Consider the following 20,072-nt stretch of genomic DNA (forward strand, 5'->3'; position numbering starts at 1 on the left):
AACAAGTCTTGCATAATTCTCAGCGTCACCTGCCACTCCCTTCATAGACTGGGCCTCCGTCTCAATTACAAGAAATCCCATATGACACCTTCTCAGAAACTCCAGTTCATCAGAGTTGTTGTGGATACATCCTTGGGAAAGAGCTTGCCACCCGAGTTGAGGGCTCAAGACATTCTACAGATGGTCACCAAATTTCAGCGGCCGTTGGGCTCCATAACAGTCCAAACTACATATCAATCTTTTGGAGCTGAGGGAAATTAGACTAGCGCAGAAGGCCTTTCTGCCCTGTTTACAGGGAAAGAATGTCCTGATAATGACGGACAACACAGTGGCCATGTTCTTCCTCAACAAGAGAGGAGGTGTAGGGTCACTACCACTGTGCAGAGAGGCAATGCAGATCAGGTACTGGGCAATTTCAAAAGGAATCTTCCTATCAGCAGTTCACCCAGCCAGAGAGGAGAACCCAGCGGCAGATGCTCTGAGCAGGCAGAGCACAGTCCCCCACAAGTGGGAACTAGCTCAAGAAGTCCTTCAAGAGATCTTCACCCTTTGGGGGAACACCTCAAGTGGATCTGTTCACGACCGGGGTCAACCGGATGTGTGAACAGTACTGCTCAAGGGAATTTCCCCCAAGAGGGGCTCTAGGAAACGCTTTTGTGGTGGAGTGGGAATTTCCACTCCTGTATGCATTTCCTCCAGTCCCCGTCATTCCCCACATGATTAGGGGGTTGAGAAAGTTCGGGGAACACATGATCCTGATTACCCCAGATTGGGCCAGGAGGACATGGCAGCCGAACCTTCTGGACATGTCCATCTGTCCTCCAATATGTCTTCCAAAAAAAGAGGACCTTCTCTCACGAGAGGAAGGTCGGCTTCTCCATCTAGAGGTCAAGACATTCAACCTTGACGCTTGGTTTCTGAAAGGCTAATATACAAGGATTGGCACCTCCCGCATGACGTAATGGAGATTTTGATTTCGTCCAGAAGGCCAACAACAAAGCATTTCTGCCTGGAAACTTCCCTCGGTCAGGATGGTAGCTTTGGAAAAGCAGTCCTGCACTCAGTACATGAAAACCATTCAAATCAAATTCTACTCCCTCCACCAAATCAAACAGTGCTTTGGGAGTCTATCAAAGATGATGAATATGTGGGAAGACACAATCCTTTAGAAGAATAAGTTACTTACCCCTGGTAACGTTCTTTCGACTGGGTGTTCCTCCCACGTGATCATTCCTCAACGCCCTCCCAACCTACCCCACAGTTGAATTTCTCATGCTATTATAGCTTTCATTCCTTCAAGGCTGAGTACGGTCATTTCCGTGGTTATGCAGGTATTTCTACTGTAAGGAAAAAAACAGAACTGAAGCCAACAGGCGCTGCATGTGCTATATATGCCTTTGATTATATCATCCTCGAGACGAAGGCCCTCGAGGGACATCAAGTCAACGCCGTTGATGCACAGCAACCTCTGCCGAAAAAATATTCCGAAGCAGCTGAAGCTGGATAATGAATATCAAAGATGAAGAATACGTGGGAGGAACATCCAGTCGAAAGAACGTTACCAGCTGTAAGTAACTTGTTCATCCTTCTTACACTTTCAATTTGCCACGTATACTCTCCTGCCAGGGCTTTTCGCAGGTGTGCTCTGCACACCCGTCCAAAATTGATACACTCTTGTTTCGGATTTTTCATATATGTATCGCATACACCCACAAACTGGTCTTATGTTTTTCTTCGGATCTGTAATTACGCTCTTGCTCTTTCTCCCTCACATACTTTATTAATACTCATTCGGTGTTGGCATGGGTGCCAGTACGCTCAGGGTCCCCACTGGGTGGACTTATTGGCTCTGGCTGGCATATTCTCCTTCTACCGTCGTAAGCCTGTAACGGTTATTCAGTGTTTCCTCCTCTGTTGCCGCACCTGGTTCATGGATTCTCTTTTTCCCGCGGTCCCTGCTGGGCTCGGCTGCTTCGTGTATTTAAGCTCCGGTAAGGTGAAGGCTGCTTCCAAACACCTGCAAATGCACAGGAGCCCTATGTTGGCTTCTAGCATTCCCGCCGCATGTTTCTTCTCGTGGTCAGCTTCCCAAGCTGGTTCGCTCTACGGCCCTTTCTCCAGCCTCCCGGTCTCTCTGCTCATTCAGAGAGAGCAGCTTTCTCTCTCCAGCATTGCCTTCCAGTCAGCTGCTTCACTTTTTTAAATCTCCTGGTCACAGGTATGCGCTCGTAACAACTAGAGCACAGCCTGTGTTCCTGGCCTTCCTTAATCTGCATTACTCCATTCATCTTCCTCATTGCAGTTTTCTGGTAGTTATGGGAATGAAGTTTTACAGGCAAAGTTTGGATAATTGTTCTTTAAAGGTAAGTCAGTTGTAGATGACTTGTAGGTAGAGGCGGAGAAGGTGTTTTCATTGTTTTTAGAGGGTAAATCAGATGGTGATGTCTTACATACAGTTATGGAGAATCTTCAGCATGCTTCCTGGCTGTATTTGGGGAGGTGCAACCATATGCCATTAAGGCATTAGGCAGTGATGGGGTATTGTCAAGTACCTGTTCTCTTGAGCGTGTTGACTGAGAGGTCTTCTGGGTAGCACTCCTTTGATTGGAATCCAGAGTGTATGTAGCAGGGTAGTTGGAGGAGTGAACCCCCTACCACACTATGGGGTTAAACTTCAGGGAAGGCTGGGGACAGATCTCACCAAACCGTGGGCTCACCTCCCGGAATTGCGCAGTGAGGAGACAGTGCGGACACTGAACCGGGTGGTCAGGTGATGGATGATAAGGTAACTCAGGAGCCAAGTGAGTCACAAGAAAGGCAGAATGAAGTATGGCAACAACTCCCAAAAGCAGGTGCAAAGAGAGGACAGAGTAGAACAAGGAAGAGAAAAGGATTAAAACAGGTCAAGGATTTGGAATAAAACAGAAAAGAAACGTATTGAGTGCTCCAAAAGGGCAGTAGGGGACAGAGAAGAACTGGAGACAGACTGGCAGCAAAGCAGAACCAGGCATCGAAACAAGGAGCGTTGAGACATGCCAAGGAAAGTGAGCATCTTCCTTTTATGGATGTTTTGGCATTGTCATGGCAACGAGCGTAGGGAACATCCTCTGTGGCAATTTGGAAATTACAGCCGGAACGCCTGCCGCCATGGAGATACGCTGCCTGGGAGCTTGTCGACAGCACAGAGAAGCACACCAAGGCCTGGAGAGTGCAGAGCGGCCGCCGTGCGGAATCATCCGCCAGCATTGGTACAAGCACCAGCCTGCACCAGGTAAGCTGCGGCTGCACGGTACGGCGCGCATGTCAGGTATCAGAAGAAGGGGGATACCATGTCTCATCCGATGGTGCCATGATATTGTGAGGAGTCAGGAATGAAACTTGGACACAGGTGATTCATGCATTTTGCCATAGACCTTTATTAAACAGAACTAGGTTTGGAAAATGCCTCTCTGTCCCTGCTCTAAGAGGTATTTTCCCTACCCAAAACAAAACTAAGGGGTCAGTCCTTTGTCAAGATGTCCAAAGCAAATTGTCACATGTCCAAAGTACTATTCTAACCCTCACATTATAAAAATCAACTATAAGGTCAAAGAGGAAATATAAGGTGAAAGGGGAAATATCTTTGGCCTTGAAAGTGTATAAATGTTCCAAAAGAAGAATGCTTTACTCCAACACAAATGTTCCATGCAAATAAAGTTCACAAATCCAGAGGCTAGTTCACTTCCCCTGGTTTCCTCTTCTCTCAGCTTTATACTGGTTCCTTAAGTTCCATTGGATGAAAATAAACTTAATATACAAAGTAGCTTGGCTGACAGTCTGGTTCTTGATGAACTCTGGTAAACTCTGGTGAATTCTGGTGAACTCTCCTGCCAGGTCTCTTCTTACTCCTTAATATCTCAATTACACTCTTTGACTAGTTTCTTGATGTATCCTTATCAGGGTTTTCTGATGCAGCATATTCTATAGATTGTTCAATCTGTTCTTACACTGTTTACTCTCCTGCCGGGATTCTCTCATATGTTAATACTTGCTTTCCTCATACACAAACTCCTATGACTTGCAATGCCCGATATGCTCTTCTGCCAGGGCTTTTCTTTACATGCAGACAGTTGTCCTCTTGTACAAAACAGTTGTGACTTGAAATGCCTGGTATACTCTCGTGCCAGGGCTTTCTTATATGCATCTTGTTATATGCATCTCGTGAACACTCACAAATTTGACAATCTTTTCTGTCCGTCCTGGTCTCTTTCTTTATGAAATATGCCAACTTTTGTTCCGTCTCATTTGCTTCATTCATTTTTATTTGCTTTCGGTTCCATAGGCAAAATGCCCCAGTGTTCCATTCTCCCTCATGTGGACACACCGGTCTGCTGCAGTATGTACTGCTTTCCCTGCGGCGAACCTGCAGTGGCTTGCTGGCGTTCTGCTTTCCTCCTTTGGGTTTGCCACCTCTGCCTTGTCGTTCTTGTCTCTCTCGTGGCTTTCGCTTTCCTTTTCTGTGTTCCCCTGGGCTGCGGCGTTGCAGAGGTGACTTTCCAGTACCGCTGCGCAGCAGGAGTTCGTCCTTCCTCCTCTATCAATCTTGCAGCGTACCGACCTTCACAATCGGTCTTCTTTGGTTTTTCCCGTGAGCATGTTGGCTCCACAGACTTTGTACTCGCCCAGCAGTCCCTCGGTTAGTACCGAGGGGACTCGACCTATCCAGCAGCTCTCCTGTGTCATCTGGTTTCCCAGTTTAAATGTCCCGCCATATAATATGCGCTTGTAACAACTAGAGCGCTGCTTGCATTCTCGGTCAATACTGATCTTCATTACTCTGCTCAGCTTCCTCGTGGCAGTATTTCATTGGAAAAAGGGAAGTCAGTTTGCAACATCTTGTAGGCAGAGTCGGAAGAAGTATTGTCTGTAGTTTTGCATAAAGAACTTGATGATTTGTATGGTGAGTTTGAAGAAACATCTTTGCAGTTTTAAAGTACACTTTTGATATTTCGTGTTTAGAGTTTGAAGAAATACTCTCAACAGTTTTAAATGACAGATTAGGTTTCAGATCACTCAACTACATCCTGTTTCCTCCTCTTCTCAGTGGTCTGCATATCCTCTTCTGTGGGAATTTGGAGCTTACATACACCAACTCTAAACCGAGGCGAGCAGTGTAGCAGCATGCCATCAAGGTCTATGGGGTGTTCGAAGTATCCTTTGAGGAAAGAGGAGGGTATGATTTCTTCCACTGATGTCATTGGGTCTCCCTGAGAGTCACCTCCCCCCAGGTGGTCCTCCCTCATATAACCGCCCCCAGAGTCAGGATCATGCAGCGGCTGCCGTCCCCTGTCCTCATATTGAAAGGTCACCCGAGAGTGATGACATCCTTGGATTCATCACAATATTCTCCTGGAGATTGTTTCACCCTCATGTTATCCTCTCTCATATAGCTGCCCCCAGGGTCAGGATCAGGTAGCGGCTGCCGTCCGCTTGCACATGGGGAGAGGTCACTGCCAGGAAATAAGTGATGACACCATCGGATTCATCAGAGTACCCTCTCATCAAGTATCCAGTTCTTTAAAGTGAATTGGATTTAACTTTTTTGTCCTTCTTTTCAAAACACTATACGCTGGAATCTTATGATTTGGATCTTCTATCCTTTAAGATACACTTCACAGAGGTTATTATTCAGCCAGAGCGATTATTGAACACCAAACTGCTTCTGTTAAAAGACATTTACAGATTTCTTAGGGCTAGTGGACTGATCATCATTCCTAGAGTCATATGAGACTTTGATTTCAGACAAGAAATTGACATTCCCATTTCCATATAAGATCTCACTCTTCTGCAGTGAAGAAGGTTATATTTATTGTGACAAGAGTTTTTAAATTCTTCCCCAACAGAACAAGATGTTCAGAATGTCTGACAGTCCTTTCATGTCTTCTGGTAGTATAATCAAGGCTGTAAACATGCTAAAGAAACACATGCTAATTGATTGATCTGTGCACATCTCTTTGCTGCAAGCTTTGCAATGTTATGATTCTGGTTAGATTTCAAAACCATTCCACCACAAATGTTTGAATTTTCAAGTCATAACACATACATTTTTATACATTATTCTTTGAGGTATGGAGCTTTCTGTTTTTAACAAGAAATCATTAATTATCTATTTGATTAATTGCTAATTCTGCATATGCTATATCTATTGCAACCAGATTGGGAAGTAAGTGAAGCATGATGACAGTATAATGGGAATATACTTTAATAGTGATTCTAGTAGTCGTTGCTCTCCCCATCTGCAACACCCATTTCTTGTCACATTTGGCGTTACATAAATATCTTGAGAAAAGGATGTGGGTGTCAGGAAGGTAATGATTTTACATGCAGTAATGACTTCACAGTGGGTCGACGGGTGTGAAACACAGAGAAATGCAAAGGCATAAACCACCTCAAAGTTCTTTTTGTAGTAACAGAATTTGTGAGAGCAGTTTCACAATCAGGCCTGCAAGTTGCCAATTAACAACTAGCTTACAAGGACGAAAAGAAGCACTAAGAGTACCTGAACCACAGTGAATGTAATATTTAATTCATGTGAAGCCCCACACAACCAGTAGAGAGAACACTTTAGGAAAGGTAACACATGCATGGACAATACCATAAACTGAGAAGGCACAAGAGCAGAGAAGGTTCCACAGTTATATAAGGTGCTACAAACACAGCAAATTCCATGATCCTTAATCATAAGGCATTTTTGAGAAGCAAAAAGCTGTAATAAATTATATAATTTCCTTTATAAGCATTAAATCAACTGCAATAAATCAAGCAGTGGTGTTATCACTGTGCAGCACTAGACTCAGAAGGATACAGATGGCCGTACAGCCAATGTACATAATCCTAAAACTGCTGGAAAATGTTGATGAAACGTTTTGAAGACTTTCGCGATAATAGGAGCCTGGAGAGGAATACATGGGCATGAGTGTACAAGACAGTTGTGCAAAGCACCCCACGAATTAGTGACGTTAAAACAACTTTTTCTGAAATGTCCAGTGCTACAGAAGGATAGAACAGAGTTTTTCTAAAATTGTAAACATGATATAAATATATAAATAAACTATCATATCATATCATATAAGGGACAGCTATTTCTTCTCGAAATTCTGGCGAGATGGTATTCAACTTGGTTTCTGTATCACCATTGTCGGCTTGTGGATATTCATTTCTTCGAGATTAAACATAAAGAAGCAATTAAGCACTATCGTTTGAGATAATCTGATGGTATGAAAAAGCAGTTTATTTAATATGTTTATATGAATTTTCAAATGGCCAACAAACTATGTATTATGAATTTTTGGTGATGTATTAACAATGGTATTTTATGAACGTGAACAGAGTGTATAAGGTTTAATTGTAACCATAAGACACTATTTGTAATACATTTAAAATAAGATGAAAAAGAATAATACAGAAAATGTACATACCACCCTATTTGTAGGGTTCATGCTATGAAGTCTTTGTTTACTAATGCCTATATGCATGGTTTTTACTTAGCCGTACTGCAGTGCTGCTCACCTCCTCCTCACATGGAACCATTGACTCCCTGTGCCACACCATCAGTGTCATCATACCAGCATTGCAGCTTTTACCAGGTGAGTGTCATTGTTGGAGAAGAGTCAGAAGGTTTATTGTTCCAGACAAAGACACTCATGAGTTAGGATTAATCCTGGTAAATCCTGATGTCAGCACCAGGGTATTTTAACCTTTGAAATGGGGCTAATGGTCCAACAGACTTGATCCTCAACAAGACAGATACGTAAGGTTTGGAGGGGATGTAGGCAGTCTTGCCATTTGATCCACATCCTCTCTTGGCAATAACTCATAAAATGTTTTGCAAAATTAACTTAAACTGAAAAGTCTACATGCATGGGCATTAAGTATGTATTCATGCACAATCTGTCAATGGGGCAGGTTGTACAGGAGGTAACCACAACTGCTCACTTCAAAATCCAGCGCTATAATATATGCCAATGTATGCCCCTACAGTGTGGTAAGACAATAATTCATTGGGGCAAAAATGCTACACTAGGGAAAGTTAAAGTATTCTCCAAGGAGGGTACTTTTAGAGGATGTTTGGGGCCTGTGATGAGAAAGGCAGGCACAGGAAAGTGTGGTCTGCTGTACTGTAGGTCAGTCATCCTCTGTGTATTACTGACTAACATATAGGGAGATCATGTGACAGGGGCCCTCTCTTTCTGTGAGCTTCCACATCAAGTCCACAGTTTCGAATGGATTCTGTCCTCCCACGTATTCCTCATCTTAGATATTCGTATCTTCCAGCTTGCTGCTTCAGAGATTTTTCACCAGAGGGCGCTGTGCTCGAGGCTGTGGCGTCGAATATCCCTTGAGGGCCGCCGTCGAACAGCGACGTCATCCATAGTATAAAGTGCTGGAGCTGCGCCCGGTAGCTACAGTTCCGTTTTTCCGATAGCTTGCTTCATGACACAAAAACGGCGCTTCAGTTGTTCTAGTCATTATGTCTTCATCGTCGAATCCTTCCACGCCCAAAACTGGCTTAAAAAAATGTCGGAAATGCAGGAAGAAAATGTCGATCACCGACTCCCATCGAAATTGTCTGTTTGGGCCCTGACCATCGGGAAGACGAAAGCGGTTCCTGTCAGGCGATGACCAACAAGGCTTTGAAGGAATGTAGAGGTAAACTAGCGGTGGGGGAGGAATCCTTGAAGTCTTCTTTGAGAAAACTAATGGAATCGAGGGAATCGGGTGGAAAGTCTCGACAGGTCGAGGAAATCGAGATCGAGAAGTTGTTCGAGGAAATCTTCCTCGTCTTTGTCGAAAAAATCTAAGAAGAGACGACACTGATCACCTTCTTCCTCCTCCTCGTCGGACACAAGGGTCATCCCCTACCCTTCCATCCAAACATGATTCCCCAGAGAAATGGGAGGCTTTCAGAACTTCCATGTTGAACATTTTCGAGAATGCGGCCCAGACCCCCTCGAAAAAACTGCGTGGAGACCATGCCCCTACTCACTCCAAAAGTGACAGAGGGAGGTCAAAGACCAGACGCGTGAGATTCGACGATAAATCCTCGTGGGTGCCGTCAGAGGATATTTCCCCGGCACCTAGTAAAAATCAGACCTACCGGTGCATAATAAATCAGAGGTAACATCTGGCAAGATGGCATCGGGAATCCACCCGCCATGGAAGTCCATGTCGAAGGTTACTTCGACGCATCCTTCGAAGGCGATCTCGAAGCCGACCTCAAGGATGACGTCGACACCTCCCTCAATGGCATATAAGCCTTCTTCAACGTTATCGAAGCCAGCGTCGATGACCTCAACGCCTTCAGCACTGTTATCGAGGCCATTGTTAATTCCGGCACTAAAATCGACACACTTGTCGAAGCCGAGATCGATGCCGGTCGAAAAAGTGTACCAGCCACAGCCTAGACAGGATTTTTTCAGATTCATTTATTCCATTTTTGAGGAACAATCCTCTGAAGAGGATGTTACTGCGGCTGGAGTAAAATTTGGGACTACGGATGTCCCGGAAGAATTAGTAGACCATAATTCTAAAATGGCTGATTTATTTCAGATAGCCAGTGGCCTGGATACCTCCCCTGAGGTAGACTTTGATAGACCCGACCCTGCAGACCATGCAGATGCAGGGTACAGAAACGTAATGAATAGAGTTATTGAATTTATGGGATGGTATGCAACTTCCCCAAATTTTGATCAAGATGACATGACAGACATCCTCAATGAAGGCCCAAAGAAGGACCCTGTCCTCCTTTTTCATAAGGCGTTACAAAAAGGGGTTATGGCCACATGGGAAACCCCAGATTCTGACCCAACTATAAATAAAAAATGTGTAGGGAAGTATAGGCCTTCCTCAACTGACCCTGAACAGCTATCAAAACATCCCTCTCCTGAGAGTTTAGTGGTGCAGGTGGCCACATCTACGAGACAGTCAGAAAGGACAACAAAGAAAAATCCCTCGTGGTGGAAAGGGAAAAGTTGCCGCTGCAAAGCCACTCTGAGGCCTTAACCCACAAGACCCCCGGTGGGAGGTAGGATCCCTCAGTATCTGAACGAATGGCGGGGCATTACTTCAGATGCTTGGGCACTGGAAACAGTATCCCAGGGTTACTGCCTTCCTTTTCGACAAAGGCCTATGGACCATCCACCGGCCAAAATTCCAGACACGCTCCTTGTGGAGGAGATTTTAACCCTGCTAGAGAAAGGTGCAATAAAACTTGTACCTGTAGCGGAGAGGAACAAGGGTTAGTACTCCCCTTACTTTCTCATCCCAAAGAAGGACAGAGGATTGAGACCCATCTTAGACTCAAGAAACTTGAACAAGTTCCTCAGGAAGGACAAGTTCAAGATGGTAAACCTTTCTCAGATCCTTCAGGCTCTCGAACTCCAAGACTGGTTGGTATCATTGGGCTTTCTGGATGCTTACTTTCATGTGCCGATCCATCTCAAGCACAGGAAGTACCTGAGGTTCAAAGCTGATGGCGGTGGTGGCAGCGAATCTCAGGAGTGGGGGGATTCACCTCTACCCTTACCTGGATGACTGGTTAATCAGGGCGAGTTCGCTCGAACAAGCCCACGAACATCTGACCATGACCTGCCACTTCTTACACAGACTGGGCTTCTCCCTCAATTTCAAGAAGTCACAAATGATACTACTCCAAAAGCACCAATTTATCAGAGTTGTACTGGATACGTCCTCGGGCAAAGCCTCGCCTCCCGAGGAGAGAGCTCACCACAATCTGCAGATGGTAACAAAGTTCCAGAATGCCCAGCGTCTACCGGCCTTCAATTTCCTCAGGTTGCTCGATCTCATGGCATTCTGCATTTTTCTGGTGCCAGAGGCCAGATTGAGGATGAGATCCCTTCAATGGGCCCTCAGAACTCTTATGGTCCCAATTCTCGGGGAATATGTCAGATCTTTTGCAAGTTCCAGCCAGAGTGGGTCAGGATCTACTATGGTGGGCTTGCAAGGACAATATCCTCAAAGGAGAATCTTTTTGGCAACCATGGCCGGAGATAATAGTAGTGACGGACGCCTCACTCACGGGGTGGGGAGCCCACGCTAATGATCTTACAATCAGCGGTCGTTGGTCTCCATCGGAGTCCAAACTACACATCAACCTTTTGGAGCTGAGGGCAATCAGACTAGCTCTGAAGCCTTGCTGCCCTCTGTACAGGGAAAGAATGTCCTGATAATGACAGGCAACAGAGTGGCCATGCACTACCTCAACAAGAGAGGAGGTGTAGGGTCACTACCACTACCACTGTGCAGAGAAGCAATGCAGCTCTGGTTCTGGGGAATACAAGAAGGATTATCTCTTGTCGGCAGTTCACCTAGCCGGAGAGCAGAACACTGTGGCTGACGCTATGAGGATGCAGAGCACAGTGTCCCACGAGTGGGAACTAGCTCAGGAAGTCCTTCTAAAGATCTTACCCGTTGGGGAACCTCTCAAGTGGATCTTTTCGTGACCAGTGTCAACCGTATGTGGGATCAGTACTGCTCTAGGGAATTTCCCTCAAGAGGAGCTCTAGGAGACACTTTCGTGGTGGACTGAGAATTTTCACTGCTGTACGCGTTTCCTCCAGTCCCTGTTATTCCTCAAGTAATCAGGAGGTTGAAAAAGTTCAGGAAAACTATAATCCTAATTGCCCAGGATTGAGCCAGGAGGACTTGGTACCCAGACCTTCAAGACATGTCCATCTGCTCTCCAATACGTCTTCCACAGAGAGAGGATCTCCTCTCGCAAGAGGAAGGTCGTGTTCTCCATCCAGAGGTCAATACACTCAGCCTTCACGCTTGGCTTCTGAGAGGCTGAGATATAAGGATTGGGACCTCCCGGACGACGTAATGGAGATTTTGCTTTCGGTCAGAAGACTAGCAACAATGTCCTTGTACCGGTGTCGTTGGAACAAGTTCAGTAACTGGTGCAAGGACAAGAATGTGGATCCATTCCTATTTAATACTCTTATGGTACTCTCTTTTCTGTTACATTTGGCCAATATGGTGCTCCAAGTTGGCACTATAAAGGTATACTTAGCAGCGCTATCTATTTTCAAGCTTTCCTCGCGAGAGGTATCCTATTTTAAAATGCCCTTAGTTATTCAATTCCTGGAAGGGCTGACAAATGTGCATCCTCCAACACCTTTTCAGGTACCCGTCTGGGATCTAAACTTAGTCGTAAAGTTTCTCACATGTATACCTTTTGAACCATTACATTCTTGCCCGTTAAAGCTTCTTACTTTAAAAACAATTCTGCTAGTGGCAATTACATCAGCCCGCAGGGTCAGTGAGTTGCAGGCGGTCTCTTGTAAGTCTCCTCATACCATTTTCCATATCCTTAGAGTCAAACCCTCTTTCTTACCTAAAATAGTCTCTGACTTCCACCTGTCACAGAAAATTATGTTACCTTCTTTCTACCCTCCTCCGCATGCAAGTAAGGAGGAAGAAAGATTACACAGACTGGACCTAAAAAGGCTAAATTCCAAATAGGCTAAATTCCGACAATCTGACCAACTTTTTCTCGGATATACCGGGCACAAATTGGGTCTACCAGTATCAAAACAAGCACTATCCAGATAGATAATATTGGCAATTTCTGAATGTTATAAATTAGCTGGGAAATAGCCCCCAGATGGACTAAGGGCTCGAGCCCTTTCTACTATAGATGACGTTGATGTTCGACGGCAGCCCTCGAGGGACATTCGACGCCGCGGCCTCGAGCACAGCGCCCGTTGGTGAAAGGTGAAAAATTTCCGAAGCAGCAAGTTGGAAGATACGAATATCTAAGATGAGGAATACGTGGGAGCAATTGAAAGAACGTTACAGTTGGTAAATCACTTGTTCTTATTTCTTGAATTACCCATCTTGGTATCTTCACTGAATTCGTAAACACTGAATATAATTATAATTATAATTGGTTATTTATAACATGTTTAATACCCAGAGGTCTCTAAACGTGGACCCAGGGATCGAAACTGTGAAGCTCCGTGTTGTCTTGTTTCCAAGACAAGCACGTTGGCCCTGAACTATCCTTCCTCCTCCATGGAGAGACCTTGTTAGCAAGCTCTCGCTCCAAGGCAGAGGCCTCCAGGAGCTCATTTTAGAGTCCCCATTTAATTCGCTGTCAGGAATCTGTACTCAAGCACTTTGGCGTGCACATGTCCCAGTCGCCAAATTTATGTCATTTGTATGGTGAGGTGCAAAGGTACGGGGCAAAAGGATACGTATATACTATGTATTTATTTATTTATTTATTGGTATCTGGTTTATTATAAACCTTTACCATTGAAAAACACAAAACAATACAATTCGATTAAAATCCCTTACAAATTGCATTCCTTCAAATATATATCAATTTCATAAAATGTACAAATTCCATCAATACAAACCCAGCAATTCCCCTCTTTTAAAATCACACTCTCGAAAAATATCATATTAACATTGATTTAAAAATGTAATCCTAAATGTTGTCAATGCAAATATCAATTTAAATTTTCTCCCCTTGCACACGATTCCCATAATTCAGATGCACTCATTGACGGGGTTTCAATTATGAAATCACCTATGTATTTAGTTCTTAACATCCTCCAAACTGGGCAGTCAAGTGTTAAAAGCCTCAGTGTTACTTTTGTGCTATTGCAGAATCTACAAACCTCAATTTTCATGACACAACAATTATGTAGATTTAAAACTTCTCTTGTGTGAAAAAAATTAATTTGAAATCTCATAAAAAGGTCACAATGATAAGGACTTGGGAATTTTACAAAATATTTAGGTAGGATATTCAACACCTTAATTTCCTTTTTTATGTAGTCAAATAATGCATACCTAACTTTCCCCGCCTCGGTCTCAATCCAGTCCCTGTACCAGAGCTTTTTTTTAACAGCATTAGGGTTAGACTTCAACAAATTCACAGAGGCGTCTACTTAGTTAATATTTCCAAGCACTGTTTAAACCACATTTCCAATACCCAATCCCTCATGCCACCATTACTTTCCCTTAAAACTGCAAATTCAATTGGGGATTCCTCCATCACAAGCTTACGGTAAAAGGATAACGACTTCCACACTACCGTAGCGTAAATTGAAAGGAGACCCAATTCATGGCTTATGATGGTGATTGGCACACATCGAGGGAGGCAAAGAATATTTCAACAAAACAAACCTTCCAGGGTTGCCCATACCTCCCACGGAAGACTCGAAGCTTTGGCGCTATAGAAAATTATCAGTATTACCTTCTGTTTATAAAATTTGACCACAGGAAGGACTGAAAATATGCCAATTGTGTTATGAATTACTGCACCCAGTGCAGCTAATTTCTTAATTTTAGCTTTTAATTCCACAATGCACTTAGCATCATTTTGCCTTGAATTTATTCTGATTCTCAAATATCTAATACTTTCCACTGGATCAACAATTTCTTTTCCCAGTGACCATTGAAAGGAACTTCCTTTCCTCCCCTTTAACCGTTGCAACACTACAACTGCAGATTTAGCAACATTTACCTTTAAACCATAAACCTGCACATATTCCTGGAGGATTGTTAATTTATGCCGGAGTCCAATTGATGTTTGACCAAGAATGACCAAATTGTCAGCGTACATCAGCCCGGCCATCATGTGCCCATTGATTCTGGGTTGAAAATCTTTTTTGAGCCCATAACCTCTTTTAGATTTGAAATAAATAGGATAAACAGGGCTGGTGCCAATGGGCAACCCTGCTTCAATCCTCGGTATGTGGGGATCTTCTTTGAGAGAAAATTAGTTTGGTTCAGCCTTACTAGAATTGAAGTATGAGTGTACAAAACCTTTATGGGAAGAACTAGATCACTCGGGCATTCCCAAACTAGCATTTATTTCCATAGTATATCTCTATCTCTATCTACACTGCTGAAAGCCTGTGCAAGATCAATAAAGGATAGGTAGATTTTAGACCCTTTTTTTAGAGCCCTGAGTTTAAAGATATTAATCATAATTAAGTTCAGACTGCATTCAACCTCTTTCACAAAGCCTGTTTGCCTACAATCATAATGTCCTGATGACATCACCCACTTCTTTAAATAGGATAAGGGCAGGGAGGAAAAGATCTTACCCAGAACATCAAGGAGGACAATAGGGCGATAGTTCTTAGGATCAGCCCTATTCCCCTTTGAAAATCGGCACCACTATGGCCGACTTCCATGAGTCCGGGACATCTCTTTCTCTCTCTCTCTCTCTCTCTCTCTCTCTCTCTCTCTCTCTCTCTCTCTCTCTCTCTCTTTCTCTCTCTCTCTCTCTCTCTCTCTCTCTCTCTCTCTCTCATAATTTGTGCAAACCAAACTTTGCAGAAGTTTGCTCATTGTTCTGGGGCTAACTTAAGCATACAATTCAAGAAACCATCCGGTCCCGGCACTCTCGAATTACTCAACCCCCTGATCATATCAATTACTCAACCTCCTGGTCAAAAAACAAGTTCCATACCTTTACCTCAGGCAGCACCCTGCCTTGGTTCTCAGAATCTGGTCCAGAATACAGGGAGCCAAAAAACTTTACCCAATTATCTTTGTGAACCACATTACACTATAAAGCCTTCTGGTTTATCCCTGTATCATTCATCACCTGCCAGAAACTTCTGGAATCATTAGAAGCTAATATGTTTAGTATTTGTTCTGTGTCACGCTGCAGTGTGATACTTCTATGAGACATTGACCAGTTTTTATACCGTTGCCTTCGCTTTTTAATCTGATCTACTCTAATCAGTCCAGGTAAATCATACAGTTTTTTTAATGTCCCTGTGCAATTGACGTTTTTGAGACTTAATTTCCACATCATAGCTGTGTTTCGGTTTGAAATCTGGTTTCCTCATAGTCGCTTTAATTTCAATAAAGTCTGTGAGAAATGGCAAATAATTGATACCTATCGAAAGATTTGCTCACAGCAGAGGAGTATCGATTAGTTAATATAGACATCAGTCAAATTCAGATGAAGTCTATTTCAACCCTGCTCAACAGTCATCTTTAACATATCATGATCACTACTCTGCATTGGAATCACTTCCAAAGATTTCATTAAAAGGGTAGCATTCTGCGACACAAAGAAATCATCTAAGGTGGGACTCTGCTTATCTCTCCCCCATCTAGGTGCTTATGGTATATCCCCCGGGGTCTGTCTATTTAACATATGAAAATTCCTTTCTTATAAATGCCTCAACCAAATCGTAACCCTAGATTTTTTATTCGAGTGCCCGCGTGATTGCTATTTTTCGCAAAAATCACCACAGAGAATTATCAGAGGATTTCACCGTTTGATTATGAGTTCATCAATCAGGGACATTACACAGTCAACAAAGCCTGTATCCTCCCAAACCACCGGTTCCAGTATAAGTAAACAATCACTAGCCAACTAGTAGGTAAACCCTTTAAATTTCTGTAGTCAGTGCTTGAATATAGGGGCTGGGATTTCTCATTTCGATAACTCTCAGGCCTACACCATTTCTTATTAATGTTAATAAGCCCGCATAAGGTCTACCCTTTACTCCTTTTTTAGCAGGGTTCAAGAAGAGACTAAAACCATCCACTAACGGGGAGGTTGACAACCATATTTCTTGGAGGCATAAAAAGTTCTGCATGGTGCACTCTGCATTGTTGAAAAGATGGACAAAACCTCTAGTGTTCCATGAACCAAACAAAACAAAATCACCAGCGGGCGGGTCGTGACATTACTGGACCTTGTTACTATTCAATGCCTACGCGATCCACCCCCAATTTGCATCCTCCCTTAAATTTTGTTTTGGATGTATTTGTGGAACTATCTTATGAATGGATTGTGTCCTCCCACGTATTCCTTATCTTTGATAAATCCACTTCCAGCTTGCTGGCCTCTGAATTTTTTTCCAGTAGAGGGCGCCTGCGCAGCGACGTCCCTCGAGTCAGTGTCCCTCGAAGTCCTCCGTATCGGCACCAACGCCACCATAGGTATAAATAGTCTTGCGCAGCATCCGTTGCTCAGTTCTGTTTTTCCGCGCTTCGGAGACGCAACGCTCGGTTCCTCAGTGAATCCTTCCTAAACTTCGATTTTCTTGAAGAAATCTTCGAATCTACGATCCGCTTCATCGATGCCACGATCTGGTTTAAAAATATGCCGGATTGTGGAAAAAAGATGTTGTTAACCGATCCTCACAGGATCTGCCTGTGGTGCCTGGGCCTAGAGCACCAGTGTTCGGAGTGTGAGGAATGTATGTCCATAACGGCTAAAGCCTTGAGGGAGCGTAAGGGGAAGCTGGAAAAAGGTAAGACCATTAAAACCTCTACCTCTTCAAAATTGTCCTTGGCCGAGTCGAGACATTCGTCTCCTCGTCATCGGAGAAAACATTCCCGCTCGAGATCTCGTAGTGGTTCTCACCACTCATCCAGATCGAGACATACCAAGAAGAGGCACTAAAGATCAACTTCCTCTTCATCTTCCAATTCACCAGAAAGGGTCACCTGCCCCACAAAACACAGCTCTCCTGCTAAGTGGGAGGAATTTTGCAAAAAAATGCTAAGGGTCTTCGAGAACGCGGACTTGTCCCCCTCAGAGATGCCTGGAGGTGATACCCCGGGTGAAAGACCCGAAAAAGAGAAACGCTGTGAGTCGTCGACCTCGGCAAATAAAAACCCTCAAGAGCGTCATGAACCCTTGAGTAGAGACAAGGGCCCTTCACACAAGACTGCGTCGTCAACGCCATCGTCGAAGGCACCTACAACACATCAGACGTCATTTTTTTTTTTTTTTTTTTAAATTTATTTATTACATTTAAGTTAAACATAAACATACCAACAGCAGGGCCTTGAATTGGCCGCATACAACCCCTTATGAACTCCCCCCCCGCCCCGCACCTCCCTCCTTCCCTCCCTCCCAACTTGTAAGACCATTTCGCTCCGCACCGCAAGGTCCATTCCGCTTTATTCTACAGTGATCGTACTTTCACTCGATGAGTCCACCATCTTGGGGCTGAATAACGTCACCGTGAGCTCCACCCATTGGAGTAGGTCGTCAGAGGTGTCCAGTCTTTGCTGGCTTCGGGCGTTCTCCCAGGCCCCTGTTTCGGCCTGTGTCCATCTCCGGAGATCTTCCCACCATGTTACTAAACACGGGGTCTGGGGGCGTTTCCAACACATGGCGATGCGTCGCTTTGCAAGAATGTACATTAGGTCTTTTAGCTTATTCAGTGGCTTGTTCTTCCGGTTCCTGGGGTATCTTCCTAGAATGCATGCTGTGGGCGTATGCACCTCCAGGGTGACGTCCGCTTCAGCCACTTTGGTTTTGATTAGTGTCCAGAAGGTTTGTATTGCGGGGCACCCCCAGAACATGTGGGTCATATCTGCGTGGGGTTCGTTACATTTGGGGCATCCCCTGCTGTTGGCATCGTTGAATCTGGAAATGATTGCCGGGGTGAGGTATGCTCTGTTTGTTATGTAAAACTGTATAAGCTGAAATCTAGCGTTTCTAGATACCTTTTTGTGGTATCTTGTAATGGATTCCCACTCAGCTTCTTCAAATTGCTGTCCAAGCTCCATTTCCCACTTTTCCTTGCACTTGAGGCTGTGCCGGGTAGTGCTGTCTAGCAAAGTTTCGTAAACCCTGGAGGTCTCGTGGCCCCCTTCCGCCGCCGCCAGCAGGCTCTCGATCCTTTCATGTCCTGTGTCCAAGTTTTCTACGGATGGCCAGCGGGCAGCAACCCTCTTCGCTACAGCATTGTGCAGAAGGAATTGGCCCGTGTGTAATCCAGAGATTTCCTGCAGTTCAGCAAATGTCAGGATGCCCTGGTCATCCACTAGGTCCCCCAGGGTGGCGACGCCGCACTGCTCCCATGTGTCTCTTTTTATTTTCCGACTCCCCGGCCTGTTTACCATGAGTGCGGCTATCGGGATCTGTGGGGAGTAGGGGTCTTTGAGGCTCATGGATTTACTGGCTCTTTTCCAAATCTGAGTTCCCAGTTGGACTAAGTATCGGTATTCGTGTTTTTGACATGGCTCGACCCACAGCAGGTCTCTCAGTAGCGATTGGGCGATGCTTGGCTGCAGCAGGCGGGTGTCTGTAGAAGCGTCATCCGCCATCCACTGGATCACATGTTTTAGCTGTCCGGCCAAATAGTAAAGTTCGAGGTTGGGGACCCTCAGGCCTCCCTTGTCATAGGGTCTTTGCATCGTGTCCAGGGCCACTCTGTGCCTTCCTTCTTGCCACAGGAATTTTCTGCAGAGCTTATGTAGGTCGTTAAACAATTGGTGTGGGATGTTGTATGGCACGTTGGTAAAATGGTAAAGAAGCCTAGGTAATGCTACCATCTTGAGCAGCCCCACCTTGCCAGCCACCGAAAGCGGCAGCCTGCCCCAAAAGTTCATTGATTTCGCTAGGCCTTCCTTTGCCCTGACTGTGTTAAGGATGTGTTCCGTCTTAGGGTCTCTGTGGATCACTATGCCCAGGTATTTAAAGGAGGTGGGTTCCCATTTCAATTCTAATGTAGGGAGCTTGTCGGCTGCAAGCTCGCTCAAGGCCGCCAGGGGGAACAAGCAGGATTTGCTATGGTTGATGCGGATGCCAGTGACTCTGTGAAACCCCTCCAGGGTCTCTAGAATGTAGGGCAGTGTGTGTTCAGGGTTCCTCAGATAGAGGAGCATATTGTCTGCGTACATAGAGAGCAAATGGGATACACCGTCTATCTCAATGCCTACGTCTCCATATTCCTGTCTGAGGTATGCTGCTACGGGTTCGATGGCGAGGATGTATAGCATGGGGGACAGGGGGCAACCTTGTCTAGTACCTCGGGATAACCTCCATTTGTCCGAATATGTTTTGTTGGTGCGCACTCTGGCCTCTGGGTTAGTGTAAATGAGTGTGACCCATTTAATAAAGCTAGGCCCCATCCCCATTTTGGACAAGGCAGCTAGGAGCCACCTCCAGCGAACCGAGTCGAACGCTTTTGAGGCGTCCAGAGACGCTACTGCGCATTTCTCTTGTCTACCCTCGGTACTGTAAATGACATGGTGTAGTTTGCACAGGTTTTCCGTGATGGTTCTGCACG

General features: G+C 44.7%; 1 protein-coding gene across 1 annotated transcript in view; it reads left to right on the forward strand.

Annotated features, from left to right (window-relative positions):
• Nucleotides 1–20,072, forward strand: part of HSF5 (heat shock transcription factor 5) — an 886,218-nt gene that overhangs the window by 332,226 nt on the left and 533,920 nt on the right. The window contains exon 3 of the mRNA XM_069614838.1: nucleotides 7,528–7,625. Coding sequence (XP_069470939.1) covers nucleotides 7,528–7,625 — 98 coding nt within the window. The remainder of the gene's footprint in view (nucleotides 1–7,527; nucleotides 7,626–20,072) is intronic.

Source organism: Ambystoma mexicanum, chromosome 9 (genome assembly GCF_040938575.1).
Source record: "Ambystoma mexicanum isolate Mex_15411 chromosome 9, UKY_AmexF1_1, whole genome shotgun sequence".
Lineage (NCBI taxonomy): Eukaryota > Metazoa > Chordata > Amphibia > Caudata > Ambystomatidae > Ambystoma > Ambystoma mexicanum.